Genomic DNA, 21,988 nt, shown 5'->3' with positions numbered 1-21,988 from the left:
GTTCAGGTTTCTTTTCCTTTTAAGATAATGAACAGGATGTGGGGTACAACCATATTTTTGGAAAATAATTATTACAGTCTTATTTCATACCTAAAAAGGTTGAGAAATGAGTGCTAGAAGACTTATAAAGAGTCTAGGGTCATTGGGTAAAACAAACATCTGTTCATTTTTCATTACTCAGCTGATTCCGCTTATTGTATAATTTTACCTTTCTAATAGATACCAATATTAATTGGGTTTTGTTTGCCAATTTACAGCATTCATTACATTTAAAATATTATGTGCCTATCTCTAACTGTAGTACTGTGCTAGATGAAGATCCTGTATGTGTAGCAGTATTATATGTGGATTATTTATCAAACACCATGAATTTGGAAAATTTATTTTTTAACAAAAGATACAATAAAAAATAAACCATATTACAGTAGTTAATTCTCATAACACCTATATTTGTGTTAAGTGAATTTTAACAAAACCTGTAGCTTCATGAATAACACAAATATGAAAACATTTTCAACCAAACAAAATACTGCAATTTGACGAATTAGGTTACGATTCATGATAAGTGGTCCTTTGAAAACTAAATTAGATTTTTTTTTTTGGTAAACTGACTACAAGTACCTATAGTTACAGTACTGATATGAAGAGCAATGGTACATGACAAACATGTTAACTGTGATGCTCAGACTGACAAGTACAATAGAGCAGACCACTGAAATGAGTTATCAGTGCAGCTGTGACTCAGTTCTCCCACATTAGGTCAGATGTTGAACTTCTTCATCCACATCCTCAACAAGCGTCTTGAGTTTATTCCACTGTGATGCATTCAATGATATACCTGCCGACAAAGACACATTTCAGAAGGTTGCATTCAAAAATAAAAATTACATATTCTACAGACAGAAAACAGAAAAATATCCTGCACGTACAGTTACATAATGCTGAAAGTAAATACTAACTCTGTGCATACCTGACAACTTTTTTAATATGGGAGCTGGGAAAGTAAAGTTAACTTTTGCAGAATCACTGTTCCATAGTATATGCAACTCCTGGTATCTGAAGGTATTATGTCATGTAAAACTAATTCAAATAACGATAATTCTGATAGCAACGTGGCTCTACATGGGTTAAATGAGGTTTTGCCAGGTAGCCACAGAGAATTACTCTTTTGTGATTTTAGCCATCCTCCCTAAGTTCGGATCCAGTCATAATATACTAAATATACACTTACAACAGAATTTGGATAACACTAAATAACATATGGGTTAAATAGAATTATGTATTATGTCTAGTGGCCATAGAAGGTTTCTTATGTATGACTTTCATCACCCTCCCCAAAGTACAGATGCCATCATATATTTTGTGGCCTTATCTGTTTTTCCTTCCATGGACTTCATGCCACAGCAACTGGCACAGAAGGCACTGATTTGCAGCTAAATAAAGCCATCAGGATCAGATGCTGTGGATTAACCACAGTGATCTGCAAAAGTCATGGAGAGAAAAGCTGGAGGGGTGACAGGATGTTTAATGTCATCTGTACACATCCAAACATATAAAATACAGTACACAGTGCAGTCAGGCCTCATTATACGGCTTCATTTATGTGATAAATCGCTACAATGATAATTCAAAAGTTAAACTCTGTCTCAGCATAATATACAAAAATTACAGGTAATCACGATTTCTGTCTACCTTTTGCCAGACGCCTTAATCCTGTAAGGGGTAGCCACAAACAAATCGCCTCCATGTCGCCCTATCCTTCGCCATTTCACAGCCCTGCTCCCAGCTCACACCCCTCTCTCTCATATACCTCTCCACTCCATCCCACCATCTCATCCTTGGCCTCCACCTCCACCTCACTCGCATACACTCTCCTCTTCAGCCTCTCTCTCTCCATCCTCTCCACGTAGCCAAACCACCTCAATAAGTTTCTGCTAACACTTCCTATCACATCCACATCCACATCCACATCACAAAGCTCCTTCAAGTCCTCATTTGTCAGTCTGCCACTCCATGTGACTCCACAGGCTCCTCTCGAGTAACTCATTTCCACTGCTGTCACTCGACTCTGTCCCTCCAACAAGGTCCAACATTTTCACTAGAAGGATATTTTCGACAGCCACCCCCAATTATCTCGTGAGGACGTGGTTACACATGTAAGCCAAGATGGCTGCTCAATGTTTACATAGTAAAGTTGAACATCGATTTAACCTCGTCAGGTAACCCTGGGTCTCATAGACCCCAGCTCCAATTTTTTTTTTCATTTTCATATATTACCATAGCCCCAGGGATTTGTCCTCCTATCTATCTGCCTGACTAGTTAAGCAGTTTAGGGAGGTGATGGGGTCATTCCTGGATCTGGCTCTATTTTTGGTCTATAGAGCTGATGGGGTCCTATACACCCCAGGTTACCTGACGTGTGACATCATCACAGTCTTGTCAGACCCCAGATTACCTGACTTGTGATATCATCAGGGTATGTCAGACCCCGGGTTACATGACGTGTATGTGTATGTGTATTTGTCTATATATATGTATGTATATATATATATATATGTATGTGTATATATATATATATAAATATACATCCATTCATACATATATACAGTGCCTGGAACCACTGTCTGACTCTCTTCTTCTTCATTTCTGCAACATTCGCGGCCTTTCATCTAACTTTCGCTCTGTTGAGCACCACCTCTCCTCCTCTAAACCTCACCTTCTTTTTCTGACGGAGACTCAGCTGTCTGAGGCAACCGACAGCAAACCCTTTTCTGTATCCTCCTACTTTCTCTATACTCATTTCAAAGCCAAAGGTGGCTGTTGTGTATACATACGCAACGACTTATCTTGCTCTCGTGTTCCTGAACTTGATTCTTCTGAATTCTCCACACTCTGGCTTCGGCTTTCCTGTCATTCTCTGACTAAATATATCTGTGCTGTTTACTTATCCCCTAATTCTACTGACTATCAAAAATTCTTTGACTATCTTACTTCTACGATGGAACACATTCTGTCCATTTCTCCTTTCTCTGAAATCTCCATTCTTGGAGATTTCAATGTTCACCACCACCTTTGGCTCTCCTCTCCTTTCACGGATCCACCTGGTGAACAAGCCTACATCTTTTCTATCCTTAATGACCTAGAGCAGCTTGTACAGCACCCTACCCGTATCCCTGACCGCCTTGGAGAGAGCCCCAACATACTTGACCTCTTCCTCACAACTAATCCTTCTGCTTACTCTGTTAATCTTTTCTCTCCGTTGGGCTCCTCCGATCACAACCTTATTACCTTAACCTGTCCTATCACTCCGGTACGGCCTGTGGACCCTCCAGGGAAACGTCGTCTGTGGCACTTTGGAGCCGCGAACTGGGAGGCCCTCAGGCAGTACTTCTTTGATTTTCCCTGGAATGATTATTGCTTCCATGGCCGGGAGCCATCTGAGTGTGCCTCGCGCATTACGGAGGTTATTCTCTCGGGCATGGAAGCATACATTCCTTTCTCATATCCTTTGACTAACGCAAGAAAGCCTTGGTTTAATCACGCTTGTTCTAATGCTGTCCTCAACAAGGAGAGGGCCTACAAAAGGTACCGGAGCCAACCCACACCTGAATCACATCATCTTTACGTTTCTGCCCGGAATCGTGCTAAGTCTGTTCTTCGCTCTACTAAAAATAATTTCATCCATACTAAATGCTCTCAACTCTCCAACTTGAATTCTTCCCGCTCCTTCTGGCACCTTGCCAAAAATCTTTCTAACAACTTTACCTCATCATCCTTCCCTCCTCTTTTCTACTCTGATGGTTCTGTAGCTATTTCTTCTACTGATAAAGCAGATCTCTTCGCACAGACTTTCTCCTCCAATTCCACCTTAGACGATTCCGGTGCTGTTCCTCCATCACTTCTCCCCTCTGACTTCCTCATGGCTGACATTAAAATTTCTTCAGTTGATGTATTTTCTGCCATCACTGGCCTCAGTACTAACAAGGCATATGGGCCTGATGGGGTCCCTCCTGTTGTTCTCAAGAACTGTGCTTCTGTGCTTACACCCTGCCTAGGCAAACTCTTTCGCCTTTGTCTGTCAACTTGTACCTTTCCTTCTTGCTGGAAGTTTGCTCTCATTCAGCCAGTCCCAAAGAAGGGTGACCACTCCCAACCCTCCAACTATCGTCCAATTGCTTTAACGTCCTGTATTTCAAAAGTTTTCGAGTCAATTCTTAATAGAAAAATTTTAAGGCATCTTTCCTATCACAACCTTCTTTCCGATCGTCAGTATGGGTTCCGTCAGGGACGCTCCACTGGCGATCTTCTCACCTACCTTTCAGACTCCTGGTCATCCTCCTTTCGGGACTTTGGCGAAAGCTTTGCCATTGCACTTGACATCTCAAAGGCTTTCGATCGAGTCTGGCATAAATCTTTAATTTCCAAACTGCCCTCCTACGGTTTCTATCCTTCTATCTGTGCCTTCATCGCTAGCTTCCTTTCTGGTCGTTCTATAGCCGCTGTTGTAGACGGCCATCGTTCTTCTCCTAGATCTATCAACAGTGGTGTTCCTCAGGGCTCTGTCCTATCACCAACTCTCTTCCTTTTATTCATCAATGATCTTCTAAGCTGTACATCTAACCCTATCCACTCATACGCTGATGACTCCACCCTTCACCTTTCCATTCGGTTCCCGCAACGCCCATCTCAACAGTTGCTTCAAGAAACAAGGGATGAGGCTATGGCACACCTAATGTCTGACTTGGCTCGTATCGCTGACTGGGGTAAAAATAATATGGTTGTCTTTAATGCATCTAAGACTCAGTTCTTACACCTATCAACCCGACAAAATCTTCCACAGGTATACCCATTAATGTTTAATAATATTCAGCTTAATCCTGCATCATCCTTGAACATGCTTGGGGTTTCATTTACTCGGGACTTATCTTGGAAAGATCATATTACATCTCTTGTAAAATCTGCTTCTAAGAGATTGGGTGTGCTAAGCCGACTCCGCTCTTTCTTTACCCCTGCACAATTGTTGACTCTATACAGAGGTTTTATCCGCCCCTGTGTGGAGTACAACTCTCATGTGTGGGGAGGCTCCCCACATACAGCTCTTCTCAATAGGGTGGAGTCAAAGGCTTTTCGTCTCATTAACTCTCCTCCTCTTACTGACTCCCTTCAGCCTCTGTCTCTTCGCCGCACTGTTGCATCTTTATCTCTTTTCTATCGCTACTTTAATGGTCACTGCTCCTCTGAACTGTCTGCTTGCATTCCTCCACCTCTACGACGGGCGCGTAGCACCCGTCTGGCAGCAAACTCTCATCCCTTTTCTGTCCAACTCTCTAATGCAAGAGTTAACCGTTACTCCCAGTCTTTCATTTATGCAACAGGTCAACTCTGGAACTGTCTCCCTCTGTCTGTATTTCCTGCTGCCTATGATCTCCAGTCTTTCAAACGCAGTGTGTCCAGGCATCTCAAAATGATCGGATCTTGAATTTGGCTCTCTATTGTATTTTGTTTTTCTCTTGGAGGGAACTGTTACTGCGGGCCATGGCCTTTGGTTCCTTCTTCCTCGCATAAAAAAAAAAAAAAAAAAAAAAATATATATATATATATATATATATATATATATATATATATACAGTATATACATACAGTACATCCCCACAGTATCCAAGTTCCGAGTATGCGATTCCCCTTGTATGCGAGGACCTATTTTGTGTGTGTGTGTGTGTGTGTATTTTTTATTAGTCAGCAAACTGAACCCCTTGTAAGCGAGATGGGGAGTGAATAGTGGCCTAAATCCGGGGTTACCTGGAGTACGCGACATCCCCCCCCCGAGAAGTGATAACAGTTACTTACGCTCCACCCACCTTGTGACGATGCTGCTCACTCATCACTTGATGCCCATATGCGCTGCTTGAAGGGTGGTGAGGTGAGAATCCCAACAGAGGAAACACACGCGCACAGAGGGTACACTTGCTGTTCCAGGTACGTCCCCGTGTACTCCAAAACTATTATTTCTGTGAGCCAGGATGTCTGCCCCCTCCCCAGGAAGAAGTGCATCACCCATGCCATGAGGATGCAAGTCATTAGGAAGGAGAGTGGGAAGGGTAACACAGCCATTGGCAAGGCACTAGGCTTGGCAGAATCGTCCGGGCGAACTATATGTGCTAACAGGGAGGCCAAAAAGAAGACTGTGAAGACATATGGGGCGCAGGCATTCGACAGGAGAAGCAGGCTGACCAACCAGGCTATAATTCTTATGGAGCGGTACCTGGCTACATTATCCTGAGGAAGGAGAAGGAAGGAATTCCACTAAACAGGCACTACATCAGGGACCAGGCCAAGATTTTCTACAAAGCTGCAGCTCTGAAGCTTACTGTAAAGAAACCATTCAAAGCCTCCATGGGATGGCTTTGCCGCTTTCTGAAGAGGAAGGAGCTATGTCACATTCGCCTCACAGGGGAGCGTGCATCAGCGGATGAAATGGCGGCCAGGGATTATCCAGCCATCCTAAAGGGGATAATCGAGCAGGGTGGCTACAGCAGGAATGAAATTTATAACACTGATGAAACAGCCCTATACTACAAGGCTATGCCGAAGTGTACTTATATTAGTAAGCACCAGCGCCAGGCCCAGGGCTGAAAAATCGACAAGAGCAGGATAATAGTCATGTTCGCTGTGAACTTGTCAGGCTCACACAAGATGCGGCCTGTTGTGGTGCATACCGCAGAACACCCCAGATGTTACAAGAATTTGTGTTGCATGGATGACAGCGGTCTATACTGGTACAGCAATTCCAATGGTTGGAAGACAAGTAGCATCATTTCCGAGTGGCTGTTGCGGCATTTCATCCCTAATGCCAAGGCAAAATCCCGAGAACTTGGCATCCCCTTCAAGGTGCTTCTAATCCTTGATAATGCCCTCAGTCATCCAACCTGGCTAGCAGACCTCAGCAAGGAATGCAAGATCATTTTTCTGCCCCCAAGAACGACCTCTCTCATCCAACCGCTAGACCAGGAGTTGATTGCAACGGTCAAGCAGCTATACCACCAATGCCTCTACGATCACCTCTGTAGCAAGATCGACAGCTGTGAGGAACTGCAGGCAATTCTTGACTTGAACACAGTTGGGAGTGATGTCATGGACGCCTAGGATGGTTTGGACTCGCCACCCACTTCACTCTCACCACGCACAACCAACTTCAACTCCTGAGATGACTATTATGGCTTTTTGGCAGTCATTCATCCTCAAGGATGCCATCACTCTCTTGTTGGCCTCTTGGACAGATATAACCACTGCAACAATTAACCATGCTTGGCATCTCCTCGTACCGCATTTGTGTACAATTGCACCAGGAAGCCGTTTTCAGTCCCTGGCCGCTGCCGAGGCAACCGCTCTCATAAGTGCACAAGCTGTGCCCAGGTTTCAGGCCGTCTCGCTGGAGGAGATCAGGGGTTTACATTCGGCAGCAGCAGAGCAGGATCCCCAGGAAATCGTGCAGTGAGTGGACAAGACCGACGCAGTGCAGGAGATCGCAGCAGAAAAGGCAGCAACAGCAGTGATGGAGAGTGAAGATTTGTCCATGATGGAGATCAGCCAGGTACTATGTGCCCCTGATAAATTCAAGGAAGAATTCAAGGACATCGAATGCTCTCAGTTGCGAGTGGAGGAGGTGATGTCTTCACTGGACAAAACTTTCCGCTAGTACACCGACAAGTACAACCAGGAAGTAAACTGACGGAAGCAAACACTCATCACCTGTTACCTTCGGCTTGAACAAAGTGAGGAATCACTCCCTTCAACATCAGAAAAGCCATATCCTGAGGAGGATCAAGAGACTGATTCGATGTTTGAGGTGTCAGAAATAGACTTTGAAGGGTTTATGAATGAAGCGAGTGCATTACCTAGTGAAAGAGTCGAAAGTGGTGAGGAAGGTGGTGTGGTGGGTGATGCAGGAGATGCACGCTAGGTGCCTCATCCTGCCTCGGATCCTCTTTTTACCTCCACCTCTTGGGTAAAGGTGAGCAGCCACATTCTTGTTGGTTTAGTTAAGCCATATCCTTGTTGATTTACATAGTAAAGCCATAATCTTGTTGGTTTACTTTATCTTAGGTAATATGTCTTAGATAGTTTCCCTGTATAGTACAATACTTAGGTCTGAAAGGGGTCTCAAGGGCTGCCCATGAAGGGGGCGTGCTGCCCATAAGTAATTTTTCCCATAAGTTTATGTATTCACAGTATGCGAATTCCTAGTATGCGCCGTCCTCTGCCGCCCATATACTCGCGTAGTAGGGGGATGTACTGTGTATATATGTATATATATATATATATATATATATATATATATATATATATAATATAATATATATAGTATATATATAATATATAGTATATATAGATAGTATATATATATATATATTGCCAGATACCATAATCCCGTAAGGGGTGGCCACTTGACTCTGAGTTATTTGTTTTACAAGGAGGGGCACTAACCCTCCACCAACCCACTTGTTGATACGTAGGGAGCACGTATGGTTTGGTTATATGGTTACCGCCCAGCGTTGTAAATGGTTTCTTAGCTTACAGGAAACCATTTGGCTTGTCACTCAATGTAAAGCCACCTGTAAAGGAAAGAAAAGTAATAAGAAGTGACAGGAGAGATGGGAGAAATAGGAAGAGAGGAGGGCAGGCACAGAAAATGAATGATAAAGGCTAAGGAAGAAGTAGGCAGCACTACATCAAATGAGTGGATGATGGTTGCCACCACCTACCACTATATATATATATATATATATATATAAGGGGATAAACATGACAATGCTTTTTTTTCTTTTTCTTTTCCCTGGTGCTTCTACATCTGCTGCCAACCACTTGATCAAGCTGCTGTATTGGGAGGCCTGAATGTATACTGACATTATGTAAGAAGTACTTGATGTATGTCTTTCTGAGAATGCTGAAAAAAACTCCAAAGTTATTGTGTCATTTTCATTGTCTATGCCTACAATTGTTTTTATTTGCTGTGGTTCTACTTTTTCTTACTGATAGTTGGGGCATTGTCTACCGCAAATGATGATGCAAAACAGGTTCATGATTATTAATTTTAGTCAGACAACTGCTATAATCAGTATACCATAAATTTTCATATTTTTTCAAAAATTCATCTTTCTTTCCATTATGGTCTCACATTTTGCATTAGCTGTGTTTCAGTGCAGATTTCAATAAATATACCACAAGCATTTTTTCTGTACTTTTTTTAACCCTGGGGTCTATCAGACCCCGGTTTATCTGACTCCAAAGTTATTGTGTCATTTTCATCATCTATGCCTACAGTTGTTATTTATTTGCTGTTGTTCTACTTTTTCTTACAGACAGTTGGGGCATAGGTCTACTGCAGATGATGATACAAAACAGATTCATGATTATCAGCTTTAGCAGGCAAATGCTATTATCAGTATACTATAAAATTTCATTTTTTTTTTTTTTCTTCTTCAAAAATTCATAAAAAATATATACAGTAATCCCTCCACTATCCGACGTAATAGAGCCAAAGGCATGTCCGGAAAGTGGTCCTGTCCGGATAGTGGGCACCAGCCTCCTGGACTTGTACTTATGGACCCTAACTCAAAAAAACACCTATACAACTCCCTCTGGACATGCATAGCACCTATTTAGGACCCAAATCACACCAATAAGGGACATAAAAGACTGAAATAAATGCAAAAGAACCATAAAATTAGGGTTCAGAGGTGAGTTTATACAATATTAAACATTCTGGGTACTTAGAACAAGTCCCTGGCTCCTGGACTGGTACTTATGGACCCTAACTCAGAGAAATACCTCCCTACTGCACATGCATAGCACCTAATACCCTATTCACACCAGAAAGGGACATAAAAGAGTGAAATGAGGTGTTACAGGTAAGTACAGTATAGAAAATACAGTACAGTACAATATGAAACATTCTGGGTACTTACAGCAAGTCCCTGGCCATCTCGATGAATAACTGCCTCCTCTCAGACTCTGACAGTAAGAAGGATTTCCTGAAGAACTTGCAGTACATTGTTCATGAAGTCTTGCACAGAACTTAGTCATTTGCACTCATAATTCCATTCTCTTAACTGCGCACTCTTATCTTACTTGCGCTCAATTGTACCTTAATGAAATAAGTGTTGCACTCTGCACTTTAAGTCTTTCCACTCTTGAAACCATTTTCTAAACAAAACACACTGAAGTTAATTTATGTTAAATTTACAGTCCATTAAATCTTTGTCTTTTCACTCAGAACCCAAATTCCTTAACACTATACACTGTTTTTTTCACTGCACAACACTCTAAATTCCCGTGTGGTCTAGTGGAGAAGTTCTTGGCGTCTAATCACTGTCAGAGTCTGAGAGTAGCACATGCAGGTGACCTAAGGATGCGTCGCTGGGTCGTGGTGATAGCGTACCCACTGCAGACGACTCTGAAGATAGGCACAAACTCACGTCATGCGGTGACTCCACCGTGGATGATGTGCTGGGCTGTGGCTCGGAGCATGAGGGCCTGTCTTGGGGAGGCAACGGAGTGGAGCCAGGGCTGGGCACAGCGGGGGTCACGGGCCTGAAAAAGCTGTCAATCGTTGATTGACGCAAGGAACGACGATTCTGACGATTTATGATGCACTGCCTGAAAGCACGCACTTCCTCCACAAGTCCTAAGGGCCCCATTTCCCTGTCGCAGTCAGGGTGTTCCAGGTAGTCCAGAACGAACGCTAGGTGTTCCTGGAGTGCGCTCAGCTTGGGGATGGCTGGAGTAGTGTCATGCTGAGAGGAGTCCGCATCATCGTCGCCGGCCTCGTCGGAATCTTCAAGCTGGGTACTGACACCTGCAACTGAAGATGCGATCTTGACATCAGACAGGGTCTGATACCCAGGATCGCCCTCGTCGTCATCCAACCACTCACGCACTTTGTCCACATCAACATCGTCCCCATGCGCATGGAGATATGCATGGAAGTCATCCACGTCAAAACCTAGGAAATCGTACTCCACATCCGTTCTGAGAAGCAGAAGAGACCAACCATTTTCTAGAGCCTTGACAGGGACTTCCTTCCATGGCAGACTTGATGTTGTAGCAGCGAAGGTTTTCCAAAGTCCACTGGCCTCGCGTGTCCCGTCCCTTCCTGCGCTCGTCCTCGTCCTCGGGAACAACCATCACCTCGTCCAGGAACTTCCGTCGGTATAGCCGCTTCGTTGCCACGATCACTCCTTGGTCCATTGGTTGGATGAGAGCAATAGTATTAGGTGGCAGAAACATGCACCTAATGCGGCCATTCTCAGCCACCAAGTCCTTGTCGCACGGGTGGGCAGGTGCATTGTCGAGGAGAAAGAGGGCCTTTACCTGGTCGCGTGGGATGCCCAGTTTCTCTGTCTGGAAATGTATGACCTCCTTGACAAAATGGCAGTGGAACCAGTCTTTGAAGATGTGGCCTGTGAACCATGCCTTCAAGGAATGGTACCAAACGACAGGAAGGAACCCACGAAGACACCGAGGCTGCTTTGCACGGCCAACAATAACAGGCTTAAGCCGGTGCATGCCAATATCATCAGCACAACACAAAGCAGATATCCGTTCCTTGGAAAGCTTGCGACCAGGTACACGCTTCTCCGTCTCCTCGGCTAGAGAGTTCGTAGGCAAAGAGCGATAGAATAAACCAGTTTCGTCTGCATTGTAGACTTGACCGAGAGTGAGGCCCTCCCTGTCAATCAAGCCCTTCACCTTGTGCCGAAACTCCTCTACTCCATCCTCGTTAGTGTCCAAAGCTTCGCCATGAGATTTACGATTGGTAAGGCCATGTTGTAATTTGAACGCGAAGAGCCAACTCTCAGATGCCTTGAAGTCTACGGCATCGTGAAGCCTTGGGAACCTCTCAGCAGCAGCCTTCAGCTCTGTCCCACGCACCATCACACCAGCAGCACGTTGCTGTCGATACCAAATCAACATGGAGCGGTCAACTTCAGCATACTTGGGAGTAAACATCATCTTCCTCTCCACGTTGTTTGCTTTTTGATGAGAAGTCAGCCGTGTACTGCATGAGTTTGTCTCGGGATCTCTTAATATCAAACAATGTAGATTGGGCCAGGTTGAACTCACGAAGGATGCGTGACAAAGACCATCCCGCATCCACTTTCTCCAATATCTCCCTCTTCTTCTCCAGAGTCAAAACCACTCTCTTCCTCTTCTCAGGCGGCGGGGCCATCATCACACACATGAAGGAGAGGCACGAGAGCAGGAGAGCCTGCAGCAGGTAAGGCACCACCACAAAAGCGAGCATGTGGGCAGCCATGATGACGATCGTGCACTCGCAACAAGAGACAGGCGGTAAGTGGGGAGGATGAAGGGGGGCTATAGTGGACGTAAGAGGAATGACACACCAAAACAAAGCTGTCCCGCGCCAAGTTCAAATTACGGGCGGGAAAATGTAGTTTTTTTTTTTTATTTTTTTGCGGTTTTCGGACCATTTTGGGAATATTGGATCCTGGGACGATAATGTCCAGTAAGTGGGGATGTCCAGAAAGTGGGCGTCCACATGGTATGGGGATTACTGTATATTTATTTTTTCAATTGTGGTCTCATACATTTTGCATCAGAAGTAAGAAGACATGCTATGTAAGTTGTGCTTCAGTGCATATTTCAGTAAACATAATGCAAATATTTTTTTCTGCATTTTTTAACACCCCTAAAATGCTAACACGATCGATTAATCCTTTTTCAGAATTACGTAAGATACAGAATGTGATTGATTGAGGGCCTCAGGGAAAAACTGGGGAAAACATGCTCCGCCCCGATTGACGTATATCCCTTCCAACCACTCAGAACTATGTGATGAATCGGCTGGAAGGAGGGAGGGGAGGAATGAGGGATGAATGGGGTGAAAGCGCACAGAAAACTGGAGTCATGCCACCTGGAAGGGTAACTTTTTTCAACTTTGACGGGCTATAGCTCATGAACAAGTTGGTATAGAAAGTTCTGGTTTGTGGCATAAGGTGTGTAAATTCAAGTTCTAAACCTTGGGCATAAAACTTTTTACTTCTGTAAGAGTCGAAAAATCGGCTCCATATACAGATTTTCACACCAGTATGGTCGATCGAACTGCGTATCCTACAGGTTAAGTTGGGGTCTGTCAGACCCCAGGTTACCTGACATGTAATAAAAAAGAGGGTTACCTGAGCAGGGTTAATTAATGCAAATCAGTTTTAAATTACTAATTTAAAACAACACATACAATTGGAGTCATTACTAATTCTAGTTTGTGGTAGGTGGGGGCGCTCACCATCCACTTGCTAAATGTAGTGCGGCTCTCGGGTGTCTGCCCTTTCCTCTCTTCCATCCGTCTTTCCTTCCGTCCTCTTCTGTCTTTCTTTCCTTCATTTTTTCTTTGTCCTTCTGCCTCTGGGTGACTTTACACTCCCTCTTCTGTCTTTTCTTTCCTTCATTCTTTCCTTTTCCTTCTGCCTGTGGGTGACTCTACACTGAGTGACAAGCCAAATGATTTCCTGTACACCAGGAAACCATTAACTACACTGGGTGGTAACCATATAACCAAATTTTGGCACCTGGTGGTTTAGTGGGTAATTATTGCGCTCCAGTCGGATTGAGCCGGTGAAGGTTTATATCCAAGGGATGGTTGGGGTTGATTGCTCATGTAATGCCACGCAGGGATGAGTGAGGCTGCTCACTCTCATCTTAAATGTCGAGACCAACTGCCTAGCCCCGGGCTCCTACGCTCCTCATGGGGCAATGTAGGATTGGATGATGGATGGATGGATGGACTAATTCTAGTTCATGGTCTAGCCCGCCAGGCGTCCATAGTGTCTTTCTCAGAAAATGGAGACATGGGGTGGTAGAGAGTAATCACTTATGGATTTTTATTTTTCTTGTTCTTTAGTTTCAACTATACTTGAAAGTAATTCTCATTATTCAACATATATATAATGATGTAGTATCTAATATTAATAAAAACATGTTATCCTTGTGTGAATACTGCAAAATTTGTAAGGAAATTTAACAAATACCAATTTAGGGCCCTTTCACACATTCCAGAACAGCCAATGGTTACTGAAGTGACTTTTTCACACATTCTAGAACAGCCAATGGTTACTGAAGTGACTTATGTACCCAGACTCTATAGTAAGATTATAAAAGGGGACATAAATGCATGTCACTGTCTGTGAATATTGATATATATATTGGCCACGATATGAAATTAGGAATCTCTAGCATCTTTATGCAGATGCCTGCCACGCTGCCAGGAGAACAATTATCATTCTCGGGAAGAGTCTCGGACCGTCAACATAAACACAGCGATTCTCAGGCATTTGCTGGGACGATGCCTGGGTTTGTTTGTGCAGTGGTGGGCTGCTCATCGGATTCAGGAAAAATGCTAATCAGTATTTTTCTATGGCTGAAATTAGATGCTGGGTGAAATTTCCCTCGCAGCTACGAAGGAACCAAAATGAAGAAAGCTTTGGGAAAATAGATGTGGAAGGCTACGAGATTCCATGCAATATGCTCAAGACATTTTACTGACTGGATAGGAAATGGGCTATCATCCCAATTTGTTAATAAATGGGGATCGATTCACCTACACTCTTGCCATTAGTTGCCTCCAGTAAATTGAGATGTTCAAGAGTTTCTCACTTGCTGTATTAGTTTTCCTTTACTATATCCCGAATGTGGCACTGATCTTTGTCTTAAGTATTGCTTAAGCTATGCAACAGTCCATTTTTCAAACCAATTTAGCTCCATACTGCACAGGGTGAATCATGCTGCTGGTGTTGTATGCATGGAGTGACTTGCATAGAAAGTTACTGTTCCCTTCTTTTAGCCTAATTAACCTAACCTAACCAAACCTGAACTAACCTTACCTAACCTAACCTTACCTTACCTTAGATCAACCTAACCTAAATACAGTACACTTAAACTCAACTGACCTTAATTAACGAAATGACTGATTTCACAATCTGCCTGTAACATACATATATTCATTCATTTTTTTCATTCATTGCCAGACGCCATGTATCCCAAACGGGGTGGCCAAGGCTTAGAGTTAATTGTTTTACAGGGAGGGGCACTACTCCTCCACCAACCCCACTTGACACGTAGGGATATATACAGTATATATATATATGTATATATATATATATATATATATATATATATATATATACATATATATATAGAATGACGGGGAATCGTCTGGGGTGCGAATTGTCCTGACGGTATATATATATATATACAGGTTATCCCTTAATTCACGCGAACTTTTTTCACGCAATTTCGGTTATCCACTAATTTTTCGTAAAATAATTAAAACAAAATTATAGTATTCAAATAAGTAATTTCAATATATACAAGAGAAATAAATAAAATATAAAAAATGCCTACCTGCTGCCCATGTGCACACATATATGTATGTGTGTGTGTGTTTATGTGTGTGTGGGAGCCTGGGAGATCGGTCTACCACGCACCACACAGTCAGTTTGAATCCGACGGTCGAACCATGCATGACTTGCAAATCATTATTTGTGGCTTATTTTTCTGCCTTCCAGTAATTGCTTGCCTTGTCTGTCAACATGGGGCATAAGCGTAGTGCTAGTGATGCATGTGGTAACACACCAAAACTGACTTGTAAAGTGATGTTGCTGACAGAGAAAGTTAAAGTGTTGGACAAACTTCAGGGAGGAATGTCGGCGACAATTCTCCGTCAGGACGATTCCCCGTCATTTATTTACATACCAGTTTATTTAGCAAGTACAGTACACTAGTTTTTTACTTATATGAGTTATAAAATCCCCCTGAAAATTAGTTATTAAAGTATTAATTAATCAATAATAAGTATATTAAAAGAATGACAGGGAATTGTCCATGTTTTGATGGTGAATTGTCTCAGAACCGTATGTTTGGAGTGAGTCAACTGTTCATACAATAAAGGAGAACGCAGCATACGGAAGACAGTGAGGGCTAGTGCACCAGACTGCTAAAGTGTCTCCACCTACGCCTGTGAATTGTCTTGTAACCACATGTTTGGGGTGAATGAGTCAACTGTTCATACAATAAAGATGGCAGAATGTAGCATACGGGAGGCAGTGAGGGCTAGTGCACCAGACTGCTGAAGAGTCTCCACCTACGCCTGTGCTTGTCAGGTTTCAGTTTTAAATTTGTAACATTTTTGTTGTTTTTAATACTTAATGCTAGTTTATAAGGTGTATGTAGTGCATAAACAGTATTATTCAGATGTAATATACGTATAGACATGCGTAATTATGTGCACACAAGGGCAGAACATATACGCGAATTTACCACATACACGAAGGGTCTGGGAACCTAACCCTCGCGTGAATTAAGGGCTTACCTGTATATATATATATATATATATATATATATATTCCTCTCTCTCTCTCTCTCTATATATATATATATATCAACCTATAATTACCTATTGGTCAGTAAGACATCCAACCATCTTCATGACACATGTATTTCATGAAATGCTGTTGATAAATGGCACAATACGAGATAACATATAGATACTTTCAGCATAGCAGCTAAAAGGGCACTCAATGCATATGCACTGTGCGGAATGGTAACTTCCAGCATGTCACTCCGTGCAGACGACACCAGGGGTCGGTCAGCTGGGCTGGCTTTGTTATTGTTCAAGCCGGGAAACTTACTTCAATGTAAGTGCGAGATAATACATACGGTGTTACCAAGATTTGGAGACTGTCATGTAATGGAACGTACTGCAACGAAATACTTGGGCGAATCCACTGAATGCTGCTGCTGGATTTAAAGAAAAATGAGTGAAGTATGTACCGAAGATAGCCCAAGATGAACGCGCTCAACAATGAACACAAGGACAAAGAAGCATTTGTAGTTATTGTACAACAGTGCATATATATTACATGTTATAAAGAAAATAAATGAGAAAAATACGTTTGTCAGAAATATTTAGAAATACAGTATATACATAGTAATCCCTCTAATATCCGAACGCCCAATATCCGAACATCCCCACTAACCGGACATAATCCTCCTGGGATCCAATATTCCCAAAATGGGCCAAAAAACGCAAAAAATTCGAAAAAAATCTGACTTTTTTCCCTCCCATAATTTGAAATTCCCGCCTGGCGCCAAACAGCTGTTACACCATGGTCCCTTCACCCCTTCCTTCCTCCTCCTCCCCCCTCCCCTGTTAGGTTGCCATTTGGTATTTTTCATTACCAAGTGTGGGCCAATTTGGTAATGAAAAATTCGTTTGGTAATGAATTAGAATAATGATTTACCAAATGGATTTTTCACATGTATGAGGATACACAGGATGGAGATGGTGGATTGTTTGCTCTCTCTGATTAATCTGCTACCCTACATAGTGTGAAAATAATCAACATGGTGTTAGTTATAAGGAGAGTGATTACATGTATTTCCACTTGTATATATAATTAGTGAAGAATATATGCTAGCTTTACGAATTTGGTAATGAAAAGTTATATTTGACAATGAAAGTTGAGGAGATTGGTAATGTGGCTGTTGCAATCTGGCAACTCTGTTACCCCACCAACATCAACAGTCACAGCTTAACTCCGATGGAGAGCAGATACTCATAACAGTGCAAGCCACAGGTGTTTGTTTTTTGTGAATAAACAGTGAATAAACTGCAATACCTTGCCACTAGAACACACGGGAATTTACAGTGTTGTGCAGTGTTAAGAAATTAGAATTTAGAGTGCAGAGGATTAACTGTGGACTGCAAACTGGCGGTTCAAACCAGTCCAAGAGCAAGGGACTTGTAAGTACCCAGAATGTTTAATATTGTATAAACACCTCTAAAACCTCATTTTATGGTTCTTTTGCATTTATTTCAGTCTTTTATGTCCCTTATAGGTGTGATTTGGGTCTTAAATAGATGCAGTGCATGTCCAGAGGGAGTTGTATAGGTGTTTTTCAGAGTTAGGGTCCATAAGTACAAGTCCATAAGCTGGGGCCCAATATCCGGACAGGACCACTATCCGGACCTGCCTATGGCTCTATTGATCCGGATATTGGAGGGGTTACTGTATATGGATATTTCGAGCTGTCCACAGTTTCAATTTTCTGTCCAGAAGCTACACTATGGACACATGGCAGGCTAGGCCATGAACTAGAATTCGTGATGACTCCAGTTATATACACATTTTCAATTTAAAGCAAACCCTTCCAAATTTAAGCATTAAATCTGGCAAATCAGTGTAAACAAGCTTTGCACCTAATGTTTCCTGCCAAACGCTTCTCTGGGCATGCCTCCCGAACCCTGGCCCACGCTCATCACCCATCACAAAGCCTGTGTTGCTGTTTCATGGCATTTTGTCTGATAATGTGGTGCTTAAGGGTGCATAAGTGGATGTATGTGGATTAACCCCTTAACCGCGGGGCGTCACTTTCATGACTCATGGGAGCAAGGGATCATACTGTGGGGCATCACTTTTGTGATTCTGCGTTATTTTCAATTCGCCCAGGCTTTCAAGTGGTGGCTTGTATCATCTATCAGTACTACCAGTGTCCAGCTATACTCAGTTCTGCTAATGTCATCTGCACTCCCAGCCACTGTTGACAATTTAGCCATCCCCCCCCCCCCGGTCCTTGACTCCCCTCCTTTACCCTCTCCTCCCGACCGCCCAGCTACGCTACGCTACACAAATTCTGGATGGATTTTTCCGCTTATTTTATCCATTGAAATGTGCCCTATGCCCTATTCTTATACATAATAATGCATAAAAGAAAAGAGAAAAGGTAATTGATACTGCCATGTGTCTGGAATGGGATAATTATCACCTGGCAATGCCCCAGGTACACTCATTCGCTAATTTTCCCTGTTTATTTCCCATTGAAATATGCCGTATGACCTATTCACATAACAAAAATATATATAAGAAAGGAAGGGAGAAGCCTAAGTGATATTTACATTCACCTGGAACTACTTAATTTATTATGTATTGCCTACATTTCCTGCCAATCATTTCATAGCATATAAATTAGCAGCTGTCACCACGCTGACGCTGTCAACCCTTCCCTGCCCCTAGGCCACATCATTCAGTTTACTGTCGTCATTCAAGGTGAAACCACGTCGGATTCGCACCTGTCCAATGTCGCTGCTTTTTAGTCCCCTGCAAAGGGCCGTGTGACCTCTACCCCTACTAAACCTCGTGTGGGAAGGGGTAAAGGGCTAAGTGACTCTGTTGTGGAACGTGAACTGGTTAATTTATCAACGATAATGATGGACAGTGACTACGATCATTCTGATGACTAAAACAGTGCAAGTGGAAATGTATATAATGTGTAAGTAGCAAGTGAAAGCAATGAATGTAAATATAACTGAACAGTGGAAAATAGTTTTATAAGTTACTGCAAGTGACAGTGCATAACATAGTGTAAATCAAATAGAAATGTAAATAATGTAAATAAAACAGAGACTGTAAACTGAAATGTAAATAGTTAGTAATATAAGAACATGAGTATAAATACTTAGAGTAATGAAAGTGAAGGCTTTGCTCAAGCGTGTATAAATACTTGGAGTAATGAAAGTGAAAACTTCGCTCTCTACGCTAGTTTACTGAACGAGAAAGTGAATGCCTGGAGTGAAAATAAACTACTAGTGCTGAAAGAAACTTACGAATAAAATTTAATATTGTATATATAAATAAGTGTAATAAAGTACTACAAATATGTGTTTATGAATAATAAATGACAACTCCGCCTCAGAATACCATCGAGGAACGAGCATGGGTGAAAAGCTCATATGCGCTCGTATTTTATGTTGCTTTCACATTTTTTTTTTTTTTTTTTTAATATGGACTCCAAACTACTTGAATTCAGAGAATAGTGTTTGTAGTTATAATATCAGGCAGTGGTAACCATATGACAGGGTATCAGCAAGTGTAAAATGGAGACTTCATTACCCAACTTCAGAAGTCTCCACAAGTCCTACGGTAGTCGACGAAGGCTCAATAAACATCCCAGGAGAAAGCTGAAGGTATGTGCCATATGCATATATAATTATAATATTCTAGGACTAATAACTGATTTTTGGCAAATATTTTTATAAAGTCAAAGCGCGAATATCCCCGCGGGACGTGCAAGGACCGCCTCCGACATGCCCGCGGTTTAGGGGTTAACTGAAACTAAATAGAGAGGTGAGAGAATGGGAGTATGGATGGGGTATATGCACGGGAGTGGGTAAGAACGAGAGGGCAAAAGAAGGAGAGTGTATTGTTGTGTGCAAGAAAGAGTGAGAATATAAGAGAGTAAGGATCAGTTGACTCAAGGATTGTGTGGGTAAGATTGAAGGTTGGACTACAAATGTGGGTGAGTTTGTGTGTGTATGTGCCAATGCAAGATCATGCAAACAGAGTGAAAGAAGAGTTCTGGAAAAATGTGGAAGCATGCATGGAAAAGCTTGAGAGGAAGGAGAGAGTGTTTTTGACTGGAGATATGATGAAAATGTAGGGAATGTGAAGGTAGATGGAGTAGTTGGTGAGTGGGGTGCTCTAGTGGACATTTGCCAAGAGGGGGTTGGTGATAGCCAATACTCTCTTCAGACACAAAATGATCCACAGCTATACGTGGCGAGTAATGAGAAGGGTGGATGGTGAACTGAATGAACGGATGGCAATGACTGAGTATGTGTGTGTGGATGATAGAATGAGATGTGTAATGGATGCAAGAGCTTACAGAGGTTGGGGGAGTGGACTTTCTGACAACCACTTGGTGGTGGTGAGAGTCATGGTTCAAATGAAATGGAGGAATAGAAAAAGGGAAGGACAAGAGGAAGTAGTTCACACAAGGAGGTGGAAAGGTTACAAAAGAATGGAAAAAAGGCACAATGTAAGAGGGAAGTGGAGGAGTGATTGAATAAATATGGTTTGGAGCTGATGGGGGATGTGGAAGGTGTGTGTAAGATATTCATAGCAGAAATTTGTGCAGTATGCGAGATGGTACAGTAAGTGGGGTGTAGAGAAGACGAAAAGGGGTGCAAGGAACAGCATGGTGGCATGACGAGGTGAGACAGGCTGTGGCACAAAAGACAAAAGCTTGAGTGGATGAGAAACGGATGTGGAGGAAGCTGAGAGATGGAGGAGAGAGTTATATGTAGAGTGGAAGAGAAAGGTGAAAAGATTAGTGAGAGTGAGAAGAGAGTGGATGAGGAATTTGGAGGGAATTCAAGTGTAAAATGGAGGGACTGTAAGAAAATGTTCTGGAAAGAGGTAAAGAGAGTTATACAGAATGTTAAAGAAGTTAGTCAGGGAGTGAAGGAAAAAAAAATGGTAGGTTACTAGTGGAGAAAGGAAAAAAAATAGTGAGCAGATGGAGAAAATATTTTAACTCCTACACGCCGGAGTTTTTCCGAAGTCGTCCACTCCTCCCTACGAGGGATTTCCATGATTTTGGAAAGAATACCCATAATTCAAACCCTAATATCTGCCATATTATGATAGCTTGAGAAAAAATTAAAGACATTTAAGACTCAACAACTCTTCCTCTTTCAAATGAAAGTATCCCCACATCTCCAAGTGGTCCCATCAATGAATAAGGATAAGTTAAAGATGACTGGTTTTCCGTGTTTTGGCTGGCTTATCCGTGTGCGTGCCACTGCCAGTGACCAGGACTCACTGGCTAGCATTGGCAGCAATGACCGGAGTGGTGATTTTAACACTGCCTGGCCTTTCTTCGAAAAACCCAGAATTTTCCACTCAATCCTTGACTTTTCCTTACTCACTGTCGTAAGGATGAATCATCATCCTGTTCATGTGGCTCTCCATGGGGTTTTCCACCCATTTCATAGCACCACTATGCCCTGTAAGTGTGTGGGAAAAGAATAGCTCTTTGATTTTCTGTACTCGCTTTTTGTGTCAATTATAATAATTTCTCTCTACTATGGCATTTATATTTGCACTTGACGTTCTCCCCACGTGTCGAGTGGGGT

At 42.5% G+C, this 21,988-nt stretch overlaps 1 protein-coding gene across 1 annotated transcript in view; it reads right to left on the bottom strand.

The window, feature by feature from the left end:
* Window positions 1-368: 368 nt before the first annotated feature.
* The window catches only part of Ssb-c31a (single stranded-binding protein c31A), a 123,515-nt gene continuing 101,895 nt past the window's right edge, over window positions 369-21,988 (bottom strand). The window contains exon 5 of the mRNA XM_080267137.1: window positions 369-838. Within this exon, the coding sequence (XP_080123263.1) occupies window positions 756-838 (83 nt within the window). The 3' untranslated portion in view covers window positions 369-755. The remainder of the gene's footprint in view (window positions 839-21,988) is intronic.

Source organism: Coenobita brevimanus, chromosome 23 (assembly GCF_032717465.1).
Source record: "Coenobita brevimanus isolate Jiangsu-jjx chromosome 23, ASM3271746v2, whole genome shotgun sequence".
Lineage (NCBI taxonomy): Eukaryota > Metazoa > Arthropoda > Malacostraca > Decapoda > Coenobitidae > Coenobita > Coenobita brevimanus.
This window is presented reverse-complemented; position numbering and strand designations above follow the sequence as displayed.